This window comes from Oratosquilla oratoria, chromosome 32 (genome assembly GCF_046742065.1).
Source record: "Oratosquilla oratoria isolate Oo_2021 chromosome 32, ASM4674206v1, whole genome shotgun sequence".
Lineage (NCBI taxonomy): Eukaryota > Metazoa > Arthropoda > Malacostraca > Stomatopoda > Squillidae > Oratosquilla > Oratosquilla oratoria.
The window spans coordinates 14,295,660-14,319,589 of record NC_134808.1 but is presented as its reverse complement, the minus strand read 5'-3'; the positions used below and the strand labels follow the sequence as shown (position 1 = coordinate 14,319,589).

The 23,930-nt window shown below is 41.3% G+C and overlaps 1 protein-coding gene across 3 annotated transcripts in view; it reads left to right on the top strand.

The window, feature by feature from the left end:
- LOC143041790 (uncharacterized) overlaps positions 1-16,211 on the top strand; it is a 40,932-nt gene extending 24,721 nt beyond the window's left edge. The window contains exons 2-7 of one of the 3 annotated variants that reach the window (XR_012967819.1): positions 1-59; positions 296-1,005; positions 3,040-3,450; positions 4,756-4,980; positions 11,140-11,284; positions 13,941-14,067. The exon at positions 1-59 is cut by the window's left edge and continues 262 nt beyond it. Coding sequence is in view for 2 of the 3 variants with exons in the window: in XM_076213846.1 (XP_076069961.1) it covers positions 1-59; positions 296-1,005; positions 3,040-3,450; positions 4,756-4,980; positions 13,941-14,135 (1,600 nt within the window). In the remaining variant the exon portion in view is untranslated. Of the gene's footprint in view, positions 60-295; positions 1,006-3,039; positions 3,451-4,755; positions 4,981-11,139; positions 11,285-13,940 lie in introns of all 3 variants that reach the window. The other 2 variants (XM_076213846.1, XM_076213848.1) reach the window with 2 other exon arrangements.
- Positions 16,212-23,930: the final 7,719 nt, after the last annotated feature.

The following is a 23,930-nucleotide window of genomic DNA, read 5'->3' as shown; positions in this document are numbered from 1 at the left end:
TATCCCCGACTACAAGGCCCCGCTTTACCATCTCGGGAAGATAAATGTCAATCATACGGGTGAGCCTCTGAGATACTTTTGAAATTTCACGTGGATTTATCTGAGGCGAGTATAATTTTCAACAAAGTGCGAGGTTGGGATTTTGAGAAAGTAGAATGCGATTTAGAATTGTCCTATGAAATTAGATATATCGACAGGTATGCAGTCGAGATGCGCGAGACGTGTGTGTGCGTGTGCGTGTGTATGTGTGTGTGTGTGAGACGAGTAATACAAACTCTCTCTTACCCATCCCCAGGCGCTTCTGAAGGCTTAGGACTGAACATGATCTCCGTCGAACGAAACCAGGTCCCCACCCTCGCGGCTCCGAAGACATGGACGCCAAGTCCGCCCTTCGGACATACCGAGCCTCAACCTCGGCAGCAGTGCATCGCCTACAGAGAGCACGACGACGCCGCAAGAACATCCTCCTACCCCGCAACTCCCTTCAACACTCTTAGCAGCAAGGGTTGGTCCGAGAGTCAGGGCGGTGCGATGCAGACGGACAACCAGACCTGCCCTGACGTGAAGAATGAACATGGCCACCCGGAGTACACGGCACGGAGACCCGCCTACCGAGGGCGTCCATGCAGGGAGAACCCACTGGATCTGTCCTTCCCCTTAGAGAACCGGAAGCGCACTTCTAGGAACAATAAGGGCCGAACATCGTCTTGCTCCTGTCCAGATGTTTGGGCATGTAAGAATCAAAGAAGTGACTTCGAGCGCTTCACCCCAGCCACCCATGGTCCGGGAGACCATTTCGAGGTCCCCCGGCTGCAGCCCAGGCAGCCTCACTCGCGACTCCACGGCTGGGAGGATCGGCGACGCCATCATTGCCCCCGGTGCTCCCAACTGGCCCAGTGCGTGTGTCCCAGCCCCAGTGGAAGTCCGACGGAGATCCTCCGGACCACGGGGAACACTGAGCTTCAGCCCTCCGCTTGTTCTAGCAGGCGATCCTCGCCCGCCAAGGTTAGTAGGACCATCTCGATAGGGAGCAGATATAAAGGTGTAGTCTCCCCTGTTTCGGCTGGAGGAAGTCCTGCTTAAAAACCCTCATCACCATTGTTTTAATGATATTCACATACGACATATCAAGTATAGTAATTCTTCCCTTCGCTACCTAGTGGACGCCACACACCCGAAAAAAAATCACCTGGCTGCAGTTGCCAAAACAAAAGGGTAAGTGCCACCTAGTACGGGTGAGATAAATCGTGACTAGTTTAAACTCTTTGTTATAGAGTAACAACACAGTGGAATATAATCATTTGATGGCAGCCAAAATGATAAGGTAAGTGCCAATCGACATGGAGCTGTGAGTCCGACAGGTGGCCTACCATTTAGGGGACTGTTTCTCAACCCTTTCCAACCTTAGTAACCCTTGTAGTCAGATCTAAGCAGTCTAGCACCCCCTAAGTAATATCTTATTACTAGATGGATAAAGGAAAATATATGAATGCATCGCTTCCCAGCATCCCCTATAATTGATTTCAGCACCCCCAGGGGCTGCTAGCATCTCAGGTTGGGAAACGCTGCCCTAGAAGGACGACACAGCCGCTATGCCTCACCACGGAAGACCAGCCCGGCTTGTCGACAATAACTCTATGGTGCACTCTTTAGACATTCACTTTGGGTAATGGGTTTAAATTGGAAGGTTTAAGAAGGAAATAGGCAGATACCGGTTTACCAACAGAGTGGTTAACGAATGGAATAAACTTATTGTCATGTAGTGAGCGCTGAAACAATTGGTTATCTTAAGAGAAGGTTAGATAACTTTATGGATGGGGATGACAGATGGTAATGGTCATGGAACTACATAGTGTAGGCATTGTGGTCTCTTGCATAACCCTTCATTTTCAAATTCTTATGTTCTTATGATTCTCTTATCTTGGAGGAGGGAGAATAGTGGTAGAGAGAGGGGTTCTGGTCACCACTGATTTTGATCCCATGTCGTATAAAAATCGACCTTCAACTGAAGGAAATGGTCTGGCATTAGCGACATCGGGTGTCTGCAAGGGACATTACCCTTGTCGGGGAGATAACATGTCAACTGTAGAGAACCATCTCCCGCCATTAGTCTTCAAATCCCACCAGCACTCACGCCTCTATCTCAAGGTGCAAACTTCCAATGCTCTGACTCTCGGTTCCTGAACCAGACGCATGATCTCTCTCCTCATCCCACCCCTCCTCAACCCTTCCTCACCCCAACCCCTCTCCTCCTTTCCTTTCCCCTACTCTCCCTCCTCCATTCCCCTTCCCCACCCTTTCCCACTCCCTTCCTTTCCCCCTACTCTCCCTTATCCTTTCCCTTCTCCACCCCTTGCTTCTCCCCTCCTCTACTTTCCACACCTCTTTCTCCTTCTCTCCACTCCCATGCTCTCCCCTTCCTCCTCCCCACCCCCTCCTCATTCATTCCCCACCCCTCTACTCCCCTCCTCTCCTCTCGTCTCCCCTCCTCTCGTCTCCCCTCTTCTCCTCTCCTCTCCCCTAATCTCCTTTCTCTTTCATTCCCTTCCCCACCAGCTACCTCTCCCCTCCTCCCCCACCTTCCCTCCCTTCCCCTTCCTCCCTCTCTTTCCCTTCCTCCCTCTCTTTCCCCTTCTCTCCCTCTCTTTCCCCTCCCTCCCTCTCTTTCCCCTCCTTTCCCCTCCCCTCCCCTCCCCTCCCTTCCCCTCCCCTTCTCTCCCCTCCCTCCCACTTCCCCCTTTCTCCCCCTCCCCCCCTTCCCTTCCCCTCCCTCCTCTACCTCTCCTCTCTCCCTCCTCCCTTTCCTCCTCCCCTTCTCTTCCCATTTCCCCCTCCTCTTTTCCCTCTCACCCTTTCCCTCCCTTTCCTAATCCCCTCCCCCCCTTTTCCTCCCTTTCCTTATCCCCTCCTCCTCCCCTCCCCCTTACTGAGTTTGGGCATGTGTGTTAATTTCCGTCTGTGCGTGTTTGTGTTCACAATGTGAATAATTGTTTTCCATATATTTTAAAACACATTGTCCTCTTCCTCCTTTTACCTCAGGAGGCGAACTTAGTTGTTTCCCTTGACCATGGGAGGCAGTGTGCCCGATATACCCCCTCCGACCATCTTACTCCCACCAATCACTCGCCAGGCTTCTCCAACGTCAGCCACAACAACAAAAATTACAGCCGCGACCATCACCACGAACGAAGCACCCACCATCGACCTCCGTCATCACATCGGAGCCAGAACGAGAGGAACCAGAGCCGAGACCAAGGATCTCACATCTGTGGTAGGGGTGCCGTTCCGAAGCGGTACAAGAGAAAACGTTCGGGGTCCACAGCGATTCCGAGGACGCCTGGGACGCGACATGAGTGTACGCCAGAGACGTCATGTTTCTCTGAAGATGAGGGTCAGTGTCGCACCGTGATACGGAAATCTCATCTGGAGAGGAAATATGGACTGATACCGGTAAGTGTCTTGAAATGCTTAGTCCCACAGCCTCTGCCGGTAGAGAGTCCTTTCGTAACTCCGGCGTTAAAGCAAATACGAGTAAACTTCAAGATATCGCGTTAGTGCAATTTAATCAGTATGGAAGAAAATAATCCCTCTTAATGTTAGACGGCTAATGTGTCACTTCAGGAGAAGTGACATGACTCTTAGGGCCGCTTACGAAGTAAAGAAGCCCCAGTGCTTTCACAAGAACTGTCGTCTCGTTTTTCCTTGCATGCAAACCCGCAGCTTCATAGTAGCTACCAGCGCCCCTTGGCCCCTCTCTTAGAGCTTTCCAGGAGGAAACTTTAGAGTACTGTCTGCGCATTATTACTATAGGTCTGTTTTTGTCACCGGCAAAAAGAAGGAGGAGGAGGAGAAGGAGGTCGCGGAGGAAGAGGAGGAGGGGGAGTAGAAGGTAGAGTATGAGGTGGAGGATAAAAATGAGGAGTAGGAGGTGGAGGAAGAGAAGGAGGCGGAGGAGGAGGAGGTGAAGAAAGAGGAGGAGGAGGAGGAGATGAAGGAGGAGGAGGAGGAGGAGATGAAGGAGGAGGAAAAGGAGATGAAGTAGGAGGAGGAGGGGGGAGGCAAAAGTCAAAATTGATGGAGATTTTAACACCCCATCCCTGGTCCGGAGACAGAGTCAGCTCCTTGAGACTGCACCTCCAGATAGAGGTGAGGATCTTGAGAGTTTTGAAGATGGACAACTGGAAATATGATTCTCTCTGGTGCCCACCTGGCGGGGCCATCATTAGTAGGTACCTGTCGTTGGTTCCACCACTGTGCATCTCTGCTTTTGATGCACTAGATAGATATGATTATTTTATCTTTAAAAAGGTAAAAGACTATGAGCAAATTTCATGGCCATGATCATCAAGATATTAAATGAACTGGCAAGAATTTTCATATGATGATACAATTTCATCAAGCCACGAAGACCTTTAAGTTGGCCATTTACAACACAATGGAGATAACCATGATAGCATACCTATAACCATAATGTTTATCTATTTTCTTTACTTAATGACTTGTTCATTTACTTGTTTATTTCATCATTGGTGACGCTGTGCCTTGCTGCATTCTTTCCGACCCAGACAGTAGGCAGGAGATAGGGATGACCCTTCATCCACGAGGAGCTGAGATAAGAAGGAAAAAGGGTGGTGGATGGAAGTGGAATGGGTGGAAGTGGATACATGCCTTTGACTCGGCTACCTCCCTTAGAAGGGGAAGAATCCCTTGATATATACTATAGCTAGACAGATTTTACTATCATCATTGTTTCAGAAAGACCAAATGGATGGAAGTTTCTGGGGGAAACGGCACTCCCGTTGCGACAATCACTCCAGCTCGGACATCCCTCTTCCGAAAGACTCAGCTCTAATGTCAGAAGCCTCTGGTGAAGAGAAGGAGGACCTGGAAGCGGAGTTTGACATAGCCGATGGAGAGCTACCAGCTTTTGCGTATCCTCCGGATCGTGACTACTACATAACGTGCCTACCACCTTCACAAGTAAGTTCTAATGCCAACTACTTTGTAAGACGTGTATTGTGTTATATACTGTACATGTGCACATAGAACTGAGTTCTGATGCCTGTAGCGATGTTACTATTGGTGAAGAGAAAGAGGTTTTGGTGAATTCGTCTCCTTTATTGTAATGTACGAGTGAACTTGCGACTTGCTAGGTAAGACCACCTGCTTGCGTGGGATCGGTTTTTGTGGGAGTGGAAGAATGTCTGTAAGAAAATGAAAAGAGAGTAGTGTATAAAAGAGGGCTATTGCCACCGGGCGATTAAGCGATCGATTAGGGGCTGTTGGTGGTCGTGGCTCGGGAGAAATGGACAGGGAACTCGGAGGCGCCGACGCCGGGATTAGAATCATCAAAAGTTCAGAAAATGATAGAAGGCGTAGTAGTAGAGAAAGGTGGAAAAACGGAAAAATCTTTAGTGGGAGGTAAACTGAAATGAGAAGATGTAGTATAAGAGAAAGTTAGAAAGGAAACGAATTTTAGTCGAAGAAAAAGTAAGTGTAGATGTTTGTGCGTGGGTCGTGGCTATGTTCGTGAGAGGTGTGTGTACGTATCTTACGGAAAGTGAGTAGAGGTCACTTCCCGCGTGTAGAGAGCGCGTTCCTGTTTAGCCTCAGGTTAAGGCATGAGCTTTTCCTGCTTTTCCCCAGGTTGGGTTTGAGAGTCAGTAGAGTCGATACAGTGGCGGTGCGAGGGGGAGCAGGCGGGCGGATGTTGTATTATCTTTCTCCTTCCAAGTACAACTCTGAAAGCAGAGAATTACGTGACTGGGAATTGTGTGTAAATGTCAGAAGTGTAAACTCACTCACCAGCGTCAGCGAAGAGGCCAGCGCTTGGGTGCAGGCCGGTCGGATAGAGAGGCTCCCCAATTCCTCTGTCGACCACCCGGCGATCAGTTAAGGGTTTTGAATAAGAGTTGGGTTGGGCTTCTGCTAAGCCAGCGAGCAAGTGTGCGTGTGTCTCTTTTCTTCCAAGCACTACTCTGAAAACAGAGAATTACGTGACTTGGGAAATGTGTGTATTTGTCTTTGGTGTGAACCCGCCTGCCGACGTCAGCAAAGAGGTCGGCCTGTGCCAGACCGGCAGCAGCAAAGGAGATATATATCCTCGCCACCACCGGCCGGCGAAGATTGCTGGGCGCTTGTTGAGTGAGCTGGAGTGGAGAGACGTCCGTCCTCTAGAACTGATTTTACATGCGGCAGAAGCCGCTATATATACCGCGTTTGTAAGTTACCCGTGGTGCGTAATTACATAATTGCACTGGGTTAGGTTAGGTGGGGTCGAGCAGGGTCGCACTGGCAGAGAAGCGTCAGATCGTGGGCGACATCATGCACGTTTCATGCCACGTGATGATCGTGGTGTGTACATGGCAATCGCACGTAAACTTTGCAGGGTCCTCCAGGCCTTTCCTAGGTGACCAGCAGATTTTGTGGCATCTTTTATATTTAATAGTTAAGATGGTGGACAGTAGGCATTTCTCATTAGCATGCTACTTGTTTGTGCTACTTCATCTGAGTAGAAATGACTTCGGTTACGTTTTTTTTGTTTTTTTTTCAAATTTCCAAATGTCAAATTACTTTTGCGTCATATAGTGAGAATCTGAATGACGAACTAAGAGAAGTTAGATATGTACGAATGTTAGATATATTGTTGAGAGGTTCTTACGGAAGACTAAATTGTAACCAAAGTCGCGTCTACTCAAATGCAGTAGCGAAAGTAAGGAGCATGCTAGCATAGTGTGCCGCCACCTTTATTGTACATGTTTAGTTAAGGCAGTCCGTCGTTGACGACGAAGGTGTCCTCTCTCTCTTGAAAGTTTATAAAGCAAAACATTGGTAAGATCATTATTGATGTCACTGATGTATGCGCCGATGGCTCCTCAAGCCAAACTCTGAGGCGCAGCGCTTTCCACATGTTGGACATGGGATACCGTCCCCAGGTGGAAGAGGGTTTTGGGCCTGGTACTCATGCTTGCGGGTTCGCTGGAGGTTTCTGGTAGCTGTGCGTTTTTCCTGTACACAATATGTACACTTTTTCCTGGCTGATTTCACCACGAAATGAGTAACCAACACCAACCACCTAAAGAAAAAACCGGAGCCAACCTGTTTCTAAAACAAAGGGAGAGGCCGGAACTATTCTCCTTTCACCCCTGCTTTAAAGGAAGCGAAACGTCAGAAGAACCAACAAAGTAAAAATCAGAGAAAGAAAGCGGACAGGAGGAATTCTTAGAAAGTCAATTCTTATATCAGTCTCCATTCTAAAAGAAGATTACGAAAATCTGGGCCGCAGGAGGGCCCTAGGAGACCCAATAGTACTGAGAGCATAAAAATTTAACAGTCAGCAGTCTCCCTTCCCCGCCTCACCTTTATTTCTATCTTCCGCGTGCGCGCAAGCACGCACACACACACACGACTCGGTGGCGCGGTTGGTAGAGTCCCAGACTGTCACTACGGCGGTTCGGGTTCGAATCCTGCCCAGGGTTGAAAATAACTTCAGTATCGCTGCGCTTCGAATCGTTACTCCAACTCTCGTGGGCGGGGAGTTGGGTGTGTGTGTGTGCGTGTAAGGTCAAAGCATTACCCATAGATCGGTCATACGAGCCCTGAGTTCTCTCTCGGGAGGAAAATAGCTGTGTGTCAGTGTTTGTGCCATTATCTGTATGTGTCTGTGTCAGTGTTTGTGTCTGTATGTGTCTGCGTGTGTCTTTTTGTGTGTGCCTATGTGTGTGTGTGTGTTAATACATGTGTGTCCGTGTCTGTGTGTCTGTCTTTGTATGTGTATGTATATGTATATATATATATATATATATCTATACATATATATATATATATATATATATATATATATATATATATATATATATATATATATATATATATATATATATATATATATCAAGGACTACTATTACACAGGACGTGCGCACCCAGATCCCTGGGTCCGCTAGCGGAGGCCATTGCATTCTTTGTAACCTAACTTTTTATATTGGACAAATATATCAAAACTAGAAACCTAACATTGTATATAGGATAAATATATCAACTATTGACTTATTCAATGCAGTATAAGTTAATATAAACTTTTACAGTGAAATAAGAAACTATTTTAAGGCACTGTTATGCTTTGAAATGCCAATTTTAGTCGGACTTAACAGGTATTATTGTATGAGGTTAGTGGACACCAGGGTTGGCGATTTTTTTTTCTATCTTTTTAAAAAATATATAAAATATGATTCAAAATATTCCATATATAGATTTGCTAATACTGGAGAAAGATTTGATCCCATCGAACAACCATATTTTTGTTTAAAGAAATGATCTTTGAAAGAGAAAACATTAGTTCTAATACATAGCTCTGTTAATTTTATGATTTTTCTTACTGGGAGTGGGAGTTGATTTTGATACTGTTGTAACTTATTCTCTAAAAACTTTGAAACTTCTCCTGTATCGATTTTTGTGAATAAGGACACTACATAAGAATCCCTTTTAAGCAAAGTAAATCTTTATCAATTAAGCACTCGGAAGATTTCATAAGTAAAATCACAAGCCATAATATACCAGCCAATAGTAAAATATTAAGTCTCGATGTAGTGTCCTTATTCACAAAAATCGATACAGGAGAAGTTTTAAAGTTTTTAGAGAATAAGTTACAACAGTATCAAAATCAACTCCCACTCCCTTAGAGGAAACACACTGAAATGGGTAAAAGACTTTTTAGACGATAGACATATTAGAATAGTAGTAAGAGATGAAAAGAGGGACTGGGGAGGAATGACTAGTGGGTTACCACAAGGCTCAGTTCTGACACCTTCAATGCTCCTATTTTATATAAACGACATGATGAATGGAATGAATAGTTATGCGAAAGATTAAAAAAAAATAGTGCTTCCAACATTGGAAGAGTGAAAAGAGAGGCGACGTGGAAGTGATATCTTCATAAAAAAAATAATAATAATAAAAAAATAATAATAAAAAAATAAAGAGGATTTGCTGGTATGGAATGAAAGATCAACAAGAGGTCATGGTACAGCACTGAAGAATTAAACTTATTTAAAAGGTGCTAAGATGATGTATAGATGATGCTGTGATACATGAGGGGGAGTGGATGGGGGATGGGGGGTGAGGAAGTATTTATGAGAAAAAAAAAATTGACGCAGCCCGAAGGGATTTCTCCCTGTCTTCTCCTTTTCTGCATGAGGGGACGGAGAGGGAGGGTCGCCGAATTTATGAAGCGGCCTTGCTGTGGATGTGCTGTGTCTTGCGACACTGCTTCTGACCCAGGGCAGTGGACAGGATGCAGGGATGACCCGTCATCCAGGAGGTGCCAAGATAAGAGGGAGGTAGGAGGGTGGAGCGGAGTGGAATATATAGGAAATGGAATGGGTGGGAGTGGTTTCTATGCCTTTTTCTTTTTGGCTACCCCCCATGTAGGGGGAAAAAGCCTTTGGTATATGTATGTATGTAAAAGATGCTAAGAAATATATTTCCACATAAGTTGGATGAATTGTATAATCCAAGCTGACACCATAAACGAATCTAAGGCAACTTTTGTTGAGTGGAGGCAAAGCGATGGACTCCATGAGCACGACTCCAACCCTGTATAATACGTACAACTAGGTAAATATAATTAAATAAACGCGTGAGCGCTCATGTGTGTGTATGTGTATATGTATCCGTTTGCGTGCGCTTGCGTATGCTTGCGTGCGTTCTCGTGTATTTTCGTGCAAATTTTCAACGTGGTCTACATAATTCCTATTGCTCTAGAAGTCCTATTAGTACAATTTGTGTTACATTGTGTTCGTGCATGCACGCGTGTGCGAGCGCACAGATGATGACTGCAAGCAATCGTCTCTTTCCAATTTACTTGTTTGGCATCCTGCCCGTGTTATATTAGTATATTTCTAAGTTTGCATAGTTCCTAGACACTTGTTGCAAATCCATATGCTTGAATGGATATATATACAGTTTAAAAAGTATTATCTTCAATGTACTTTTCTTATCGTGCTTGGTCTATTTACAATTGGTCATCTGTCATTTCAGAAAGAAGGTATGGCCATACAAATGATGTAATTCTTTTTCGGTATTTTCATGATTGTTTATTCACTTTGATTAACAAACGTATTAAAGAATAAAGATGATAGTAGATAACGAAGAAATAACCATTGAATACACAAGTTAACATGAAAATGAAAGCCGGTAAGAGTTGAAAACGATAATGATTTCAGTTGTGGTTTCGAAAGAAGTTTGTCGGATTAGGTCGAACAAGAAAGGGATCAACAACTCGGTAGTGTTCTTGTACCCGGTCTTCTCACATGTACTTTTTCTCGGAAAAAAAAAAAAAAATTCCACAACTTTCTACAGTAATACCCTATTACCTTTGTCCATTTTTCGAGCAGTGCTTTAATACTATCTTAATTTATTATTATTATTATTATTATTATTTACAAATACCTCTCCTCTCTCAACAGTTATATTTTTTGTTACCTCAATAGCTTTATGATTTTTTTCGTTCTCTTGATAAAGTTAAGACCTCTTTTATTCTATATTTATGTACCTTTTCGTAAATTTTTGTCTTTTTTATTTTAATTCAGGGTTATTGTTCTGAATTTTGAAGTGATAGAGCAAATGTATAGAGCAGAAATTCTTTTGTTTTCACACCTATCTTAGCTTCTGCAACGCGCAGTCTTGTCATATATGCATTTTACTTTGACACTGGAAATATGTCATGCTCTGAAAACCATACATGCAGTTAATTTCAAAATCACTTCCTACAAAGTATGTTTTATACACAGTAGTCTTTAGCCTCAAGAACAATGCCTTTCAGTTTGCATAAAGCTTCCTGTTTCTTTGTCAAGGAGATTCAATCGTTTAAAAGTTCACATTAGCTTTTCTTTATCTGTAGTTATCATTTCGACTCTATGCTAGTATGCAAGGTAACCTTGACTTTTATAATAATGGCCACAAACTCACAGAACTTACTTGTAATACAATTGATTAGCATTGCTCATGATGGTTTCTTTTCATTTAGTCATGGATCAATCAATGTCTTTGTTTACCTATCATAGTTTACACGCTTGCATAAATATTCTTCTCTAAAATGTGATTTGCCATTACTATAAGCACACTCTAAATTTCTAAAAAAAGGATGAGGAAAGTGATCAAGCTGGGAACCTCTTGGACCAAAGCATCCACGTTTGATAACTGACATAGAGACTCGTATCCACCGTGTCATACAAGAGCAGACCATAGTCAGTTGGACAGTCAGACCAACATAGCACATGATAAAAAGGTAAGGAGATAAACCTCCCCTTGCTAATTCTCTTCTTAGTTTGAGAAAAATCACTGTTACCTCAAAAGTCACTGACTGGGAACCCGCAGTCCTACAGTGACTGGCAACAGTCTTGAGCGCTCCCATAGATCTCTCTAATGAGAAACTTCAGAATTGTTGTATTAATCTAGGGCAAATTCTGTCACCAGTTTGTATGTAGAAGGAGATGGTCGGTAGTTACCTGTTGTCAGCTCTCTTTATGTAAAAAGGTTGAGGAAATACAGTTAGGTGATAAAGAGAGAACTTGGGCCCAGTCAGGAGGAGTGTCAGTTCCTCAGGGCCGTGCCTCCAGATGGAGGTGAGGATGTTGACGGGTTTTAAATATGAGCAGCAAGGAAATGATTCTCGCGGACATCCATCTTCTACGGCCACCGCTTGCAGGTACCTGTCATTGCTTCTTTAGTTTGAGAATTTATTCTAAACGAGACCAAGTAACTATTATCTAGACATTTCTGCTGAAAATATCCGCATAAGTGTAAAAATGTGTGATAACACAAATATTTTAAAATGCAAAAATCAGATATGAATGATCCATGACTAAAGTGATATTTTAGTACACACTTGGACATTAACTTTCATGTCACTGACTTTGTTGAAATCCTCCCAGTTAGCCGCCAGTCCTAAATGTTTTACATACCTTTTACAACACATATCTTGTACTTTTATTTTTTCTTCAATTTACTCCCTGCCACGAACAAACCTCAAACATTTAGTTGTCACCGTTTCTACCTCATTCCAGTCTGCTCTTCACAGCATACTAGTACACCATAAGTAATGTGTAATTTCCACCTTTCCAATCTTTATTCTTGTTTTTCTGTCTACTCAAACCTTTTTCAACATTACAATATGCATCGGTTATCATACATATCACTTTTGTTTGTCCCCTCTTCAATCCCAGAAATCTATTTGGTCTATACAGCACTGACGTCCCTTAGCGTGAGATGGGGAAGTTATAAGCCGTCCCTTTCCGGAAGATGGAGAAGTTATAATCCCCAATTTCAAGTAAAGACAGGTTTTAACTTGGCGATTCCTTCCCTGTGTCTGTTTGCCATTAACAAAACCATGAAACAGTTTAGGCTGATTTCTAAATTTGTTGATCATGCGTTTTGTTTTTATATATTCTTCCTCTGCAATTTATGTGTAGTCATTTATATATTCTGCATTCTTCTTACATTCTATTGTTTCTGTTTCTTCCATTTTCTGTACCACATTTTTCATGATTTACTGTTTTGCACCTTCCGTTGAACAATTATTATTTATCATGCTTTTCCAACTAACCCTTTGCACAGATTTTACAGAGTTGTGTATGTTCAAAAATACTTCTTGTTTCGTTTGTGTCTGAGAACCCCCGTATTCGACTTCTGTAGAATTTACTCATACCCGTAAAGCTCGTTTCCCGAAGCTACCTGTTTTGCCTCTTCTCTTCACTCTGTCAGTCAAAATTTGAACATATATGATCAATTTTCTTACAAGGTACATATATTTTAAAGAATCAATTACTTTGTGTGGGGACCATGCCACTGCTGCATATTCCAGTCTAGGGCGGATTAGGGTCTATATGATTTTCTTCATCATCTCATCATCCATATAGCGAAAGACCACCTTCATGCTTCTCAGCAGACCGCACGTCTCTCCCACAATCTTACTATTAAATTTTCAGGTGACAGATTACCCTGCATCCACACTCCTAAATCCTTGCCATTCGCCTTTGTAGTTTCCTCACTTATCATGAAATAATTCAACGGTTGTCTCTTTGAGGCAGTACCCATTTCTAACAATTTACGTTTTCTGGACTTCAAGCATAACTGATGTCAAAATATTTTTTCGAACAACCTACAACCCCTTTTATCTCTCACCCTTCTCATGATCTTTGCATCATCTGTAAACATGTTAACATAGCTTCTTGTATCTTCCATCATGCCATTTACGTAGACAAGGAACATTACAGGAGCTAGTACCAACCCTTGAGGCACTCCACTAGTCACTGTCTCATATCCTAGCATCTTACCCTCCAGGAAATGTGGAGAGTGAGAGAGAGAGAGAGAGAGAGAGAGAGAGAGAGAGAGAGGGGGGTGACATGATAGTTATCTTTACGGTAAAGAAAGGAATAGAAGGACCTGGGAGAGTATCTGTTCGTATGGGGTGAAAAAAGCAAGAACACGTGGGGAAAAAAAAGATAGGTTGCTTAAAAGATGTTAGGATCTTTTCATATAACTATGCCAGTTTGTGGGAATATTAGAAGAAACAATTTAGGGCTACGCTATAACCGAATGTAATGCAAAGTTTGATAAGTGGAGATGTAAAGCATAGCTCCAACCTCGCATACTATAATATGACAGACACCCCACACACAGACACAGAGACGGATACAAACACAGACGCAGCCACATTTGCAGTTGTCGGAGTTCAACACGGTTCCATATCATACGGAGCGTGACCAAAGCTGACCTACTAATCATAATGTTGAAATACTGTATAACTAAATCCAATGCACGCTTCGTTACTATTCGTGGTACAGGTTCCACCCCACAAAGGTTTCTTGGAAGCCAATCGAGTTTTTGGTAACGAAACATGTTTTCTTTTCCTCATCCTAAACGCTACATTTTGTTTTGTCCAGCTCGGCGCGCTCTCTCTGGCCAACTTGTCACTGCCTTCGGTCGCCAACACGAGTGAGCTGGTAGACGGATCGACCCCTTCCATGTCCTGGGATCATCTGACCCCCGATCCATCGCCGATCCTGAGAGACATCGCTGGCCCCGGGCCCCTTCCCCCGGGGATCAGAAAGATCTCGATATATGAAAGATGGGTGTAGAGAGAAAGATAAGTAGGTGTGTGTGTGCGGTAGGGGGGATGCGGGAATGAGTGTAGAAAAGGAAGTGCAGCGGGTAAAGAGAAAAGAAAGGGCGATCGTGTTACAATTATACTGAGGATGATATGGTCACAAGAAAAATTGCCACCTTACCACACAGCCAGTGTAGACCTAAACTCTTTACTACCGTGACGCTCCCGAAGATGAATGGAATTGCCTGGTACTAACCAAGATAGGATTATTCTTAGAGGATGATGTCCCCCTAGCAAAAAAGCTAAACGAGTCTGTTTCATAACTACGAGTAGGTTAGTGATTTCTTTCGCAATTACTTTATATAACGATGCCAAAAGCTACACTTGAGCATTCCACGTATCACTTTTAATTTAAAAAAAAAAAAGTTCAAATTTGCAGAAGATGGAAGCAGCATCAAATAGGAATTTTAGTATTTTGTTGATTACCAGTGCTTATATCCTCAGGGACAATAGATCGCGCCGAAAAGGTGGACTCAGAGAAATGGTAAAGGAGAGCTTTAATAAGTATAGATCCTTTCTAATGAGGTTGAAGCCCTATTAAAGCAGTTGGATCCCTCTTAAAGCTGTTGGATTCTTTTTAGAGGATTTGAATCCTTTAAGAGGAATCCAACTCCCTTAAGAGGGATCAGACCGCATTAAGAAGGATCTAATCCCATTAAGAATTATCCAGTTTCAATTTTAAAATCTAATCCCCTTAAAGAGGGGTGCAGAAAGTTGGGATAGTAGAATTTAAAAGTGATCAGCATTCTTTTTTCGAGTGGGAAATAGTTTCCAATAATAAAATAATGTTGTGTGGGTCTGGTCCGCAGGGGTGTAACTAAAGGTGACTCCCCCAAGATATTACCTGCATTATACTTATGCACTCAATACCCTATAAGGAGTTTATCAAATAGGAAATTAACTCATGACAGTACGCTCAGCTAATATTTTAAGACAATTAATAGTAAAACTTTAATTACAAAGTTATTAATGGCTGAATATGAGCCATATTTTTTTAGCTACAGAAACCAGACCAAGCTAGCCAAGCTCACACGTCAACATTTTTTTTTCTCCGTTTTACAACTTTAGTTGTTCATTCTGGTTGTCTCGAGGAAACTTCATTCTGTTGAGGGGCAAACTCTGTGTGGCGTAAGGACAATAAGGAATTCCTCAGAGTAAATGTTGAGAAAACCCGCTTTCAACCCAGGAACTAAGCCAGGTTTGAATGAATATCGTCTAGCTGAAGAGTTTCCACCTCCTTTAGGCGGCAGCCAGAACAAATAAGAACATAAGAATGAAGAAGATTGCAAGAGATCATAAGACCTACACCAAGCAGTTCCATCCCTTACAACCTGTCATCCCTATCAATAAAATTAATTAATCTGTTCTTAAAACAACCAATAGCTTCAGAGCTCCCTACATGATTACTAAGTTTATTCGATTCGTTAACCATTCTGTTGGATAACCAGTTCTTGCCTATTTCCTTCTTAAACCTTAATTTCTTTTTGAATGAAGGGGGCTCCTCTCGGTTAAAAAAAAAATTCTGTTAGCCCGACTCTACAAGGCGTCTAAAGCAACGAAGAGGTTAAAGACGATATTTTCTTTGCAGTCCCCGTGTATATGTTACAGAAATATTTTGTCACTAGTCAGAATAGAATCTGTGAAATGCGTCATTCTGTTGGGTCTAGAAAAGGTTATTCGCACTTTTTAAATCCTCTCCCAAATGTTTTTGAAAACTGTTTGTCGTTATATTTTACAGTTTTTGTTTTCGTTATTGTTTATTGTTGCCGAATACGTAGTGATATTGCAGTATATTTTACCTAAAATGTTGTTCTATTTCGAAAAAGGAAAAGAAATACGGGTCTCAAATGTTGCGCATGTGTATAAAATATTTTGTTTTCTAATTCCGTGTTAATGTTTTAGATATTTTATGTTAATGCTTTATGTTATTAGCGAATGCATTACATGAGGAATCAGTTGATAATATACTGTTTTTATTTTGTTCACTTTTACTTGATCAATGTAGTTATGATTCTTTATATCAATAAAACTAGAACAGAATGTAAAATGCGTTTCCTTTACAGGCATTATATCTTTGTAGAGTATCTATAAGCGCTTTCGATTTTAACTTAATCCTGATAGTATCTTAATTTCTTTTAAACCAGAAGTCATTTATATATGCTTTTGAGTACCGGAATACAAACCTTCTTGTTGCTTCTGATCTAAATATTTCTTTCTAAAGGCAATGTTCCGTAAATGGTGTCCTGTTACTTTTACTATATTGTTAATTTGATCATGAAATACGAGTATTAGGTTACTGTCAAATGACACTCCTACACCCTTGACCACCCTTTTCACTACTATAGTAGTCCCACATAGTCTCAGGTTGGATATCCTAATTCCACTTAAATAAGTTTTTTCCTTACTATTAATCACTGATTTGTCAACATTTAATTTCAATTGTTTCATATTCATCCAGACCTTGACTACTTTCATGATGTCAAGATTTTCATGTTTCCGTTATACTTTTCAGAGGCATGTAGACTTGAATATCACTGGTGAATAATTTGATTTTTTGTAGCAAATGTGACAGTTCAATAGTATAAACACAAAAAATAGAACCCAATACACACACTGGGGAATAGTGGTTTTGTGGTCGATAAGGGTCAGCCGATTTATACACGATATATTCTATTTTCAAGATAGCTTTTTAAATAGGTTAATGCTTTATCACCAATGCCAACAGTCTTACAATCTTCAAGTAATGAACTACGCCCAGCAGTATTAAAAGCAGCACTCAGGTCAACTAGAATTAAGAAACCACATTTTCCCTGATCCATCTGTAAAAGTAGATCCTTTGTCACCGTACATAAAGCAGTTTTAGTTAAATAAAGCTGTCTATATGCAGACTAATTATCAGATAAAACGTTTACCTAGTTCAAGTATTCCATCAACTGATCCAGAAACATACCTTAGATTATCTTAGGTAGAAATATTAAATGAATGGTCTCCTCGTACAAAAATATCCTGTGTGTGAACTTCAATCAGGTTTCCGTTCAGGATACTCAACTGATACGTGTTTGATTTACTTACATGATTACATTAGACAGGAATGTGGTAAGTGTAGATATACTGGTATGGTTCTTTTAGACCTTCAAAAGGCATTTGATACCGTGAATCATGAGATCCTTCTCCACAAAATTGCTGCACTTGATATAAATGAGCACAGTGTTACAATCAACTGGTTCAGATCTTATTCAGCTGACGGAAAACAAATTGTTAATACGAACAATTCCAATTCCTGTTAATGCAATGTTATATGTGGTGTGCCTCAGGGCACAATCTTGAAACCGCTTCCGTTTCTGATTTATATGAACGATATATCAGTTGTTGTGGACTGTAAAATTATGCTTTAAGCAGGTGATTGATTTTTTATTGTTCCAGGCAGGGATACATCAGATAGAAGGTCCTAGTCACTGAACTTGCAGCTGTACAAGAATGGCTAATTGAAAATAAACTGTCGTTACATCTTGGTAAAACAGAATCTATATCGTCTGGATCCAGCCATAACCTGAAAGAGTGACATATTTAAAAGTCAAATGTAGTGACAATGATGTAGAGGCTAAACAACAGGTTACCTACTTAGGAGTGACCTTAGACCAATAGAGAGGTCATAGATGATGAGGCATTCACTAAAAGCTCAAACAAAACCAAATTCTTGCATAAAAATGCTAAGCTTTGATTTAAAAACCAAGAAAATGCTGGTTTATGCACTCATTCAAAGCCATTTTGATTTTGCTTGTAGCTTATGGTACAGTGGACTATCAAAAAGATTACAAAGGATTACAAAGGAGGAGCATGCCGACATAACTAGGTCGGATGCGAAAAAATTATAATAATGATAAATAAACAAATAAATGAAAATAATATAAGTATTAAAATAGATAAACAGGTAAAGTTAAATAATAAACAAACAGGTAATAGTAAACAATGAGAAATGAACAGATAAATAATAATAAATAATAATAAACAACCTGACAAATAACAAATATAAAAATGGCACGCATTACAGCATCTTGCTTAGGTGTTTACCTAAACGAATCTTAAAACTTCGAACTGAGCTACATTGCACTTCCTCAACAGGAAGTTTATTCCATTCATTAACTACACGGAGAAGTTGTTTCTACCCATCTACAACTTAAATCTATTTCCTGATAGTTTGAGACCATTATTTCTTGTTTGATTCTCATTCAGTGTGAAAATTTTGTCACTATTGATGTTGTCAATTCCCTTTAGAATCTTAAAGACCTGTATCAAGTCACCTCTGAGTCTACGCTTTTTTTAGAGAAAATAGATTCATATGTTTTAGTCGATTTCTTTGTGAATTATTTTTTTATGTTTGGAATCAGCTTTGTGTCTCGTCGTTGTACTTTTTCCAAATTCGAAATGAGAATCAGTGACCATACGGAAACAGCATATTCCAAATCTGGACGAACCAACGATTTATATAGTTTGTTAATGAGAGATGGACTTTTGAAGTCAAAAGATCAATTAATCAGTCCTAGAATCTTATTTGCTTTCTCAGAGACTGAAATACACTGTTTAGATGATTTGAGATCGTTATTGATAATTACGCCGAGATCGTTTTCACTATCCACTTTGTTAACGAATTTCCAAATAACTTGTAATCGTATTTACATACCCATCCTCTACATACTCCACTCCCCTCTACCCTCTTCCCTCCCTCTTATCTTGGCACCTCCTGGATGACGGGTCATCCCTGCATCCTGTCCACTGCCCCGGGTCAGAAGCAGTGTCGCAAGACACACCACTTGCTACTCACAACTCACGGATGGCAAGCGTACAAGGGAGGGCCAGAAGAAGCGTTTTAAGGACGTCCTCAAAGCAAATCTAAAAAAAATGTAACATAGACTTCAACAACTGGGAGGAAACAGCAAGAAATAAACCCCTCTGGAGAACCACCGTCAGAGAAGGAACAGCGACCTTTGAGTCAAAAAGGTCTGCACAGCTGGAGGAAAAAAGAAAACGTCGGAAAGAGCGACAACAACAGCCACGGCCAGCACTTCCTCCCGGAACTGTATGTCCGCACTGCGACCGATCTTTCCAGGCACGAATCGGTCTCATTAGCCACCTTCGCACACACCAATAATAACTCACGAAGACCATCTTCCTCGACCACGAGGGATAGCCACGACGACTCCACCAAGAGCTTCGCCTACAGTAAGTCCTAGTGAACAATGGCTTTTCTAACAAGGACGTCCAGTCTATCATCAAGCAAAAGATGGACGCATATTTGAGATGTCACAACCCCCGCCCTGAGAAACGCCCCCAATCCTTCTGCATTATAGATCTTTCATGAGTACAGCATACCGTACTGATGAAAGAGTCTTGAGGGAAATAGTTGAACGTGGAACCCGTCCCATAGACCCTGAGGACAAGTTGGAGCTCCGTATTTTCTATAAAAAAAACTCAAAACATCTAACCTCATCCTAAAAAATTAAAATTTCCGTGCCCAAAATCCCCTCAAAAGAAGTAAAGTCGCGTACGAATTTACCTGCCCGCACGAAGACTGTAAGTTTCGTCCTTCTTCCTATGTAGGAATGACGACAACTTCTCTTTCTCGACACCTCACTTGCCATTTACAGAACGGAGCCCCAAAGAAACGTTTTTCAGATACACACACTACCCTTTTGTCCAGGGAAATTTTAGTCGCCAACATTCGGATCCTCGACTATGTCAATAACATCCACCGGTTGGAGATTCTAGAAGGCCTTTATATTAAGGAGAAAACCCCTACCATGAATATATAAAATGGAATTACTTCACTGGCTCTAGCTACTCTACATGGACACTCAGTCACCACCACATACAACTCTTAAAGAAGAACGGATAGAATATCACCAAGTCAGCCCCCGGACATTAGGCCCACACTACAAGCAACATAAGAACAAGGGACAGATTCCCACTGAGTCCACCCACGGACAAAATCTCCCCCACATTTATAGTAACCTCCCCCAATTACTACTTTAGTTTGTATTTAACTTGTAACAGCTTTGTACTAAATATACCTTGTACTTGAAAATCCTCTAAGATGAACGAAATGTCGTACGGTAGCATTTTATTCCGCTTCACCGATGAGCCGAGAACTTTGATTAGAAAACTTAAGTCTATCAAAAAGAAGTTGTTTCTAGCTAAAGTTGCAGTCAAATTTAATTCAACATGTATAAAAGAAGAATTACTGCCCACTTTAACGAATATATACTTATATATATATATATATATATATATATATATATATATATATATTATATATATATATATATATATATAATATAATATAATATATATTTGGAAATAAACTAATCTGCTGGGATTCGAACCCTCATCTGAGCGGTTTGCGTCTTACAAGATGAAGACAGTACCCTCACGCCATCATCTTGTAAGACGCAAGCCGCTCAGATGAGGGTTCGAATCCCAGCAGATGAGTTTATTTCCAAATGTCAATTGACACAAACAAATATATACATACATACATATATACATACATACATATATACATACATGTATACATACATATATAAATATATATTGTGACGATTTGAGAGGAAGAGCCAGGTTCATAAAACTCTGTTAATAAAAAGATCAATTATTTCCATCTCAAAAAATGATTAATAATAATAATAATAATAATAATAATAATAATAATAATAATAATAATAATAATAAAATAAACAAGATCGAAAGATAGAGGTCGCCAAGCGAGCACAATGGAAATTCCATACATTGAAATGAGCACAATATAAAATGTTTACCCAAAATAAACAAAATTAGAACAAGTCAATGAGTCCTGTGGGATATAAACGGCTAAAGCCGCCAGGACATAAGAAAATATTCAAAGTCGAGAAAATTTTCGACTAGCAAAGAATACAAAGTCCTACAGGACATATGTTAAATAATCAAAGTCGAGAAAGTATCGACTTGCAAAAGAACACCAAGTCCTACAAAGAGAAAATTTGAGTTCAAGGCCAGAAAGTGAAATAGAAGGGAATAGCAGGGACGCCGTGAAAAAAAAATCAGAGTCCAGCTTAGACGAATCACAAGACAAATATATATATACCTTCCGCGAGCCAACGAAAGAACTGACGAATGTCGCCAGAGGGAATGAACATCAAAGATCTAGAATATATCCATGGACATATTCTTTACAAAATTGGGCATACAAAAACATATAATAATGTTACCTTGTTAATCTTAGTTACAAGAAGAAACTTAAAGTTTTTATATTAGTGTCTATACATTGATACATACGTAAAAGGAAGCTGAAACGCTGTTGCCAAAATCTACAATCCCACGCAATTTTACTCAACACGCGCATCGCACAGGTGACCAACTTGATTTCCCACAATATTGGCGAGGATACGAAACCCAAGAAAAATTACAATTTCCCAAATATCACGTTAATCAGGTCATAAGATTGACAAGATAGGTCCATAAGATAATACACATACATAAATCCTTATACAAATGATATAGGTAAGTTAGGGAGGAACTGTTTGCGCGGTTCCGGGATGCGCTAGACAAGATTAGAAATAGGGGAAGTGTTCCTGTTGTATGTGGAATCCTTCCGAGGCGTAGAGTTGGAGGCATGTGGCATTCCAGTGTTATTGCAATGAATTGCAGGCTGGCAAAACATTGTAAGGCCAATGGATGGGCTGGTGTTAGTCCCAGAACAGCTGTCAGGTATCTCCACAAGCTGGGTTACTATGGCAGAGCTGCAAGAAGGAAACCACTCCTTCGTCCAGCCAATATGAAGCTCAGAAAGGATTGGGCTGTTGAGATGGTGGAGAGACGATTAGCAATATTTTCTGACAGTGGAAGAGTATGGGTCTGGAGACTGTAGTCAAGAGTTTGACCTCAAAAGAATGCAGCCAACAGTGACAAATGGGGGCATTTCAATAATGGGGTGGGGTGCAATTTGGGGTGATGGTCGATCAGAGATTCTGGGGTGCAATTTGGAGTGATGGTCGATCAGAGATTCTGGGGTGCAATTTGGAGTGATGGTCGATCAGAGATTCTGGAGTATCAAGGAAACATCAGTTCAGGCAATAATGTGTCTATATTAGAGGAAGGGCTCGTTCTAATATTATCCAGTGGTAGAATGAGTAAAAATGTCTTCCTATCTATGGAAGATGGAGCTCCTTGTCACACTGCTCAAGCAACACAAAATTGGTTGAGCCAAAATGGGATCAGGAAACTTCCATGGCCAAGTCAGTCCCCGTATATGAACCCTATTGAACAACTCTGGAGCATATTAGACCGACAACTTCGCAAAAATAATAGGAAGCCATCTTCAAAGCCCGAACTCTTATGATTACTACGGGAAACATGGCAAGAAATCTCTCAAGATAATATTCGGGAACTAATAATCACTAGCATGCCTAGGATATATCAACCAAGTATTAGTTATTCACCTTGTGACCATTTATAAGCACTTTGAGCAGTAGTCGTCCAGTTGAGCAGTAGTCGTCACTCAGGTCAGGTCAACCGGGTAGCTGCTTCAATTAGTGATATGGCGAGTGATTGTGTTACCGTGTTCAGCGCCGATGAGGTACAATCTCTACTCAGTAGAATTGAAGCCTTGGAGGGTGCTGTAAAGTGCCTTAAAGAGGAGAATTGAGTTCTCCGGTCGAAGGCCCAAAATACGGAAGAAAAAAATAGCTATGAGCTTGGATGGAAAACGGCGAAAAATAAGGTGCGGGATAGTGGAAAAAATTCATCACCAGCCCCACTCGATTGCAAGAACTCGTTTCAAGTACTAGCGAATCTGCAGGAAGAAGAAACAAATAAAATTCAAGAGAAGAAGGGAATGGCAGACGCTGGATCCCTGCCCACAGGTAAGATTTTGGTTGTAGGAGACAGTCAAGTGAGGTACTTAGGTCTTTCTGCGATAAAAATAGGAAACATAGGACGCAGGTGTGTTTCCCCGGCGCGGGGATAGATGTTAGAGATAGGATTGAAGAGTGTTTAGTAGGGGAAGGTAAGGACCCTGTAGTTTGCTTAAGTACCGGGAGCAATGATATAGGTATGTTAGGGAGTGAGGAATCGTTTGCGCGGTTCCGGGATGCGCTAGACAATATTGGAAATAGGGGAGGTGTTCCTGTTGTATGTGGAATCCTTCCGAACCGTAGAGTTAGAGGCATGTGGTATTCCAGGGTTATTGCAATGAATTGCAGGTTGGCAAAACATTGTAAGGCCAATGGGTGGACATTTGTCGACAACTGGGACCGCTTTTACGGTAGGAATCATCTCTATACAAGGGACGGGGTGCACTTGTCGCCCAGAGGATTTCGGCTCCTTGCTGAATCCCTTGAGCGAGAAGTAGGCATCCTATAGGGTTTTTTTGAGTAGATTACGTGGGAGTAGGGGGGGAAGTATCACCAAAGCACGTGGAGGGAAGATAAACTTAAAGTTTACCATACAAATAGCAGAAGCATAGTTAACAAAATTGATTTGCTGCGAGGTAAAGCATGCGTAGAGAACTTCGATATTATAGCTATTATTGAGTCCTGGATCAACATGGCTGATAAACATTTCCTTCCGATATCGAAATAGAAGGATATTAGTTTTTTCACAATGATAGGGTTGGCAGGAGTGGGGGAGGTGTAGCACTTTTCGTTGAAAATACAATAAGCTATATTATCAACAATTCGATTAAGGAAGAGGACTGTACGGAATCCATTTGGGTAGAGATTATAGGCAAGAATAA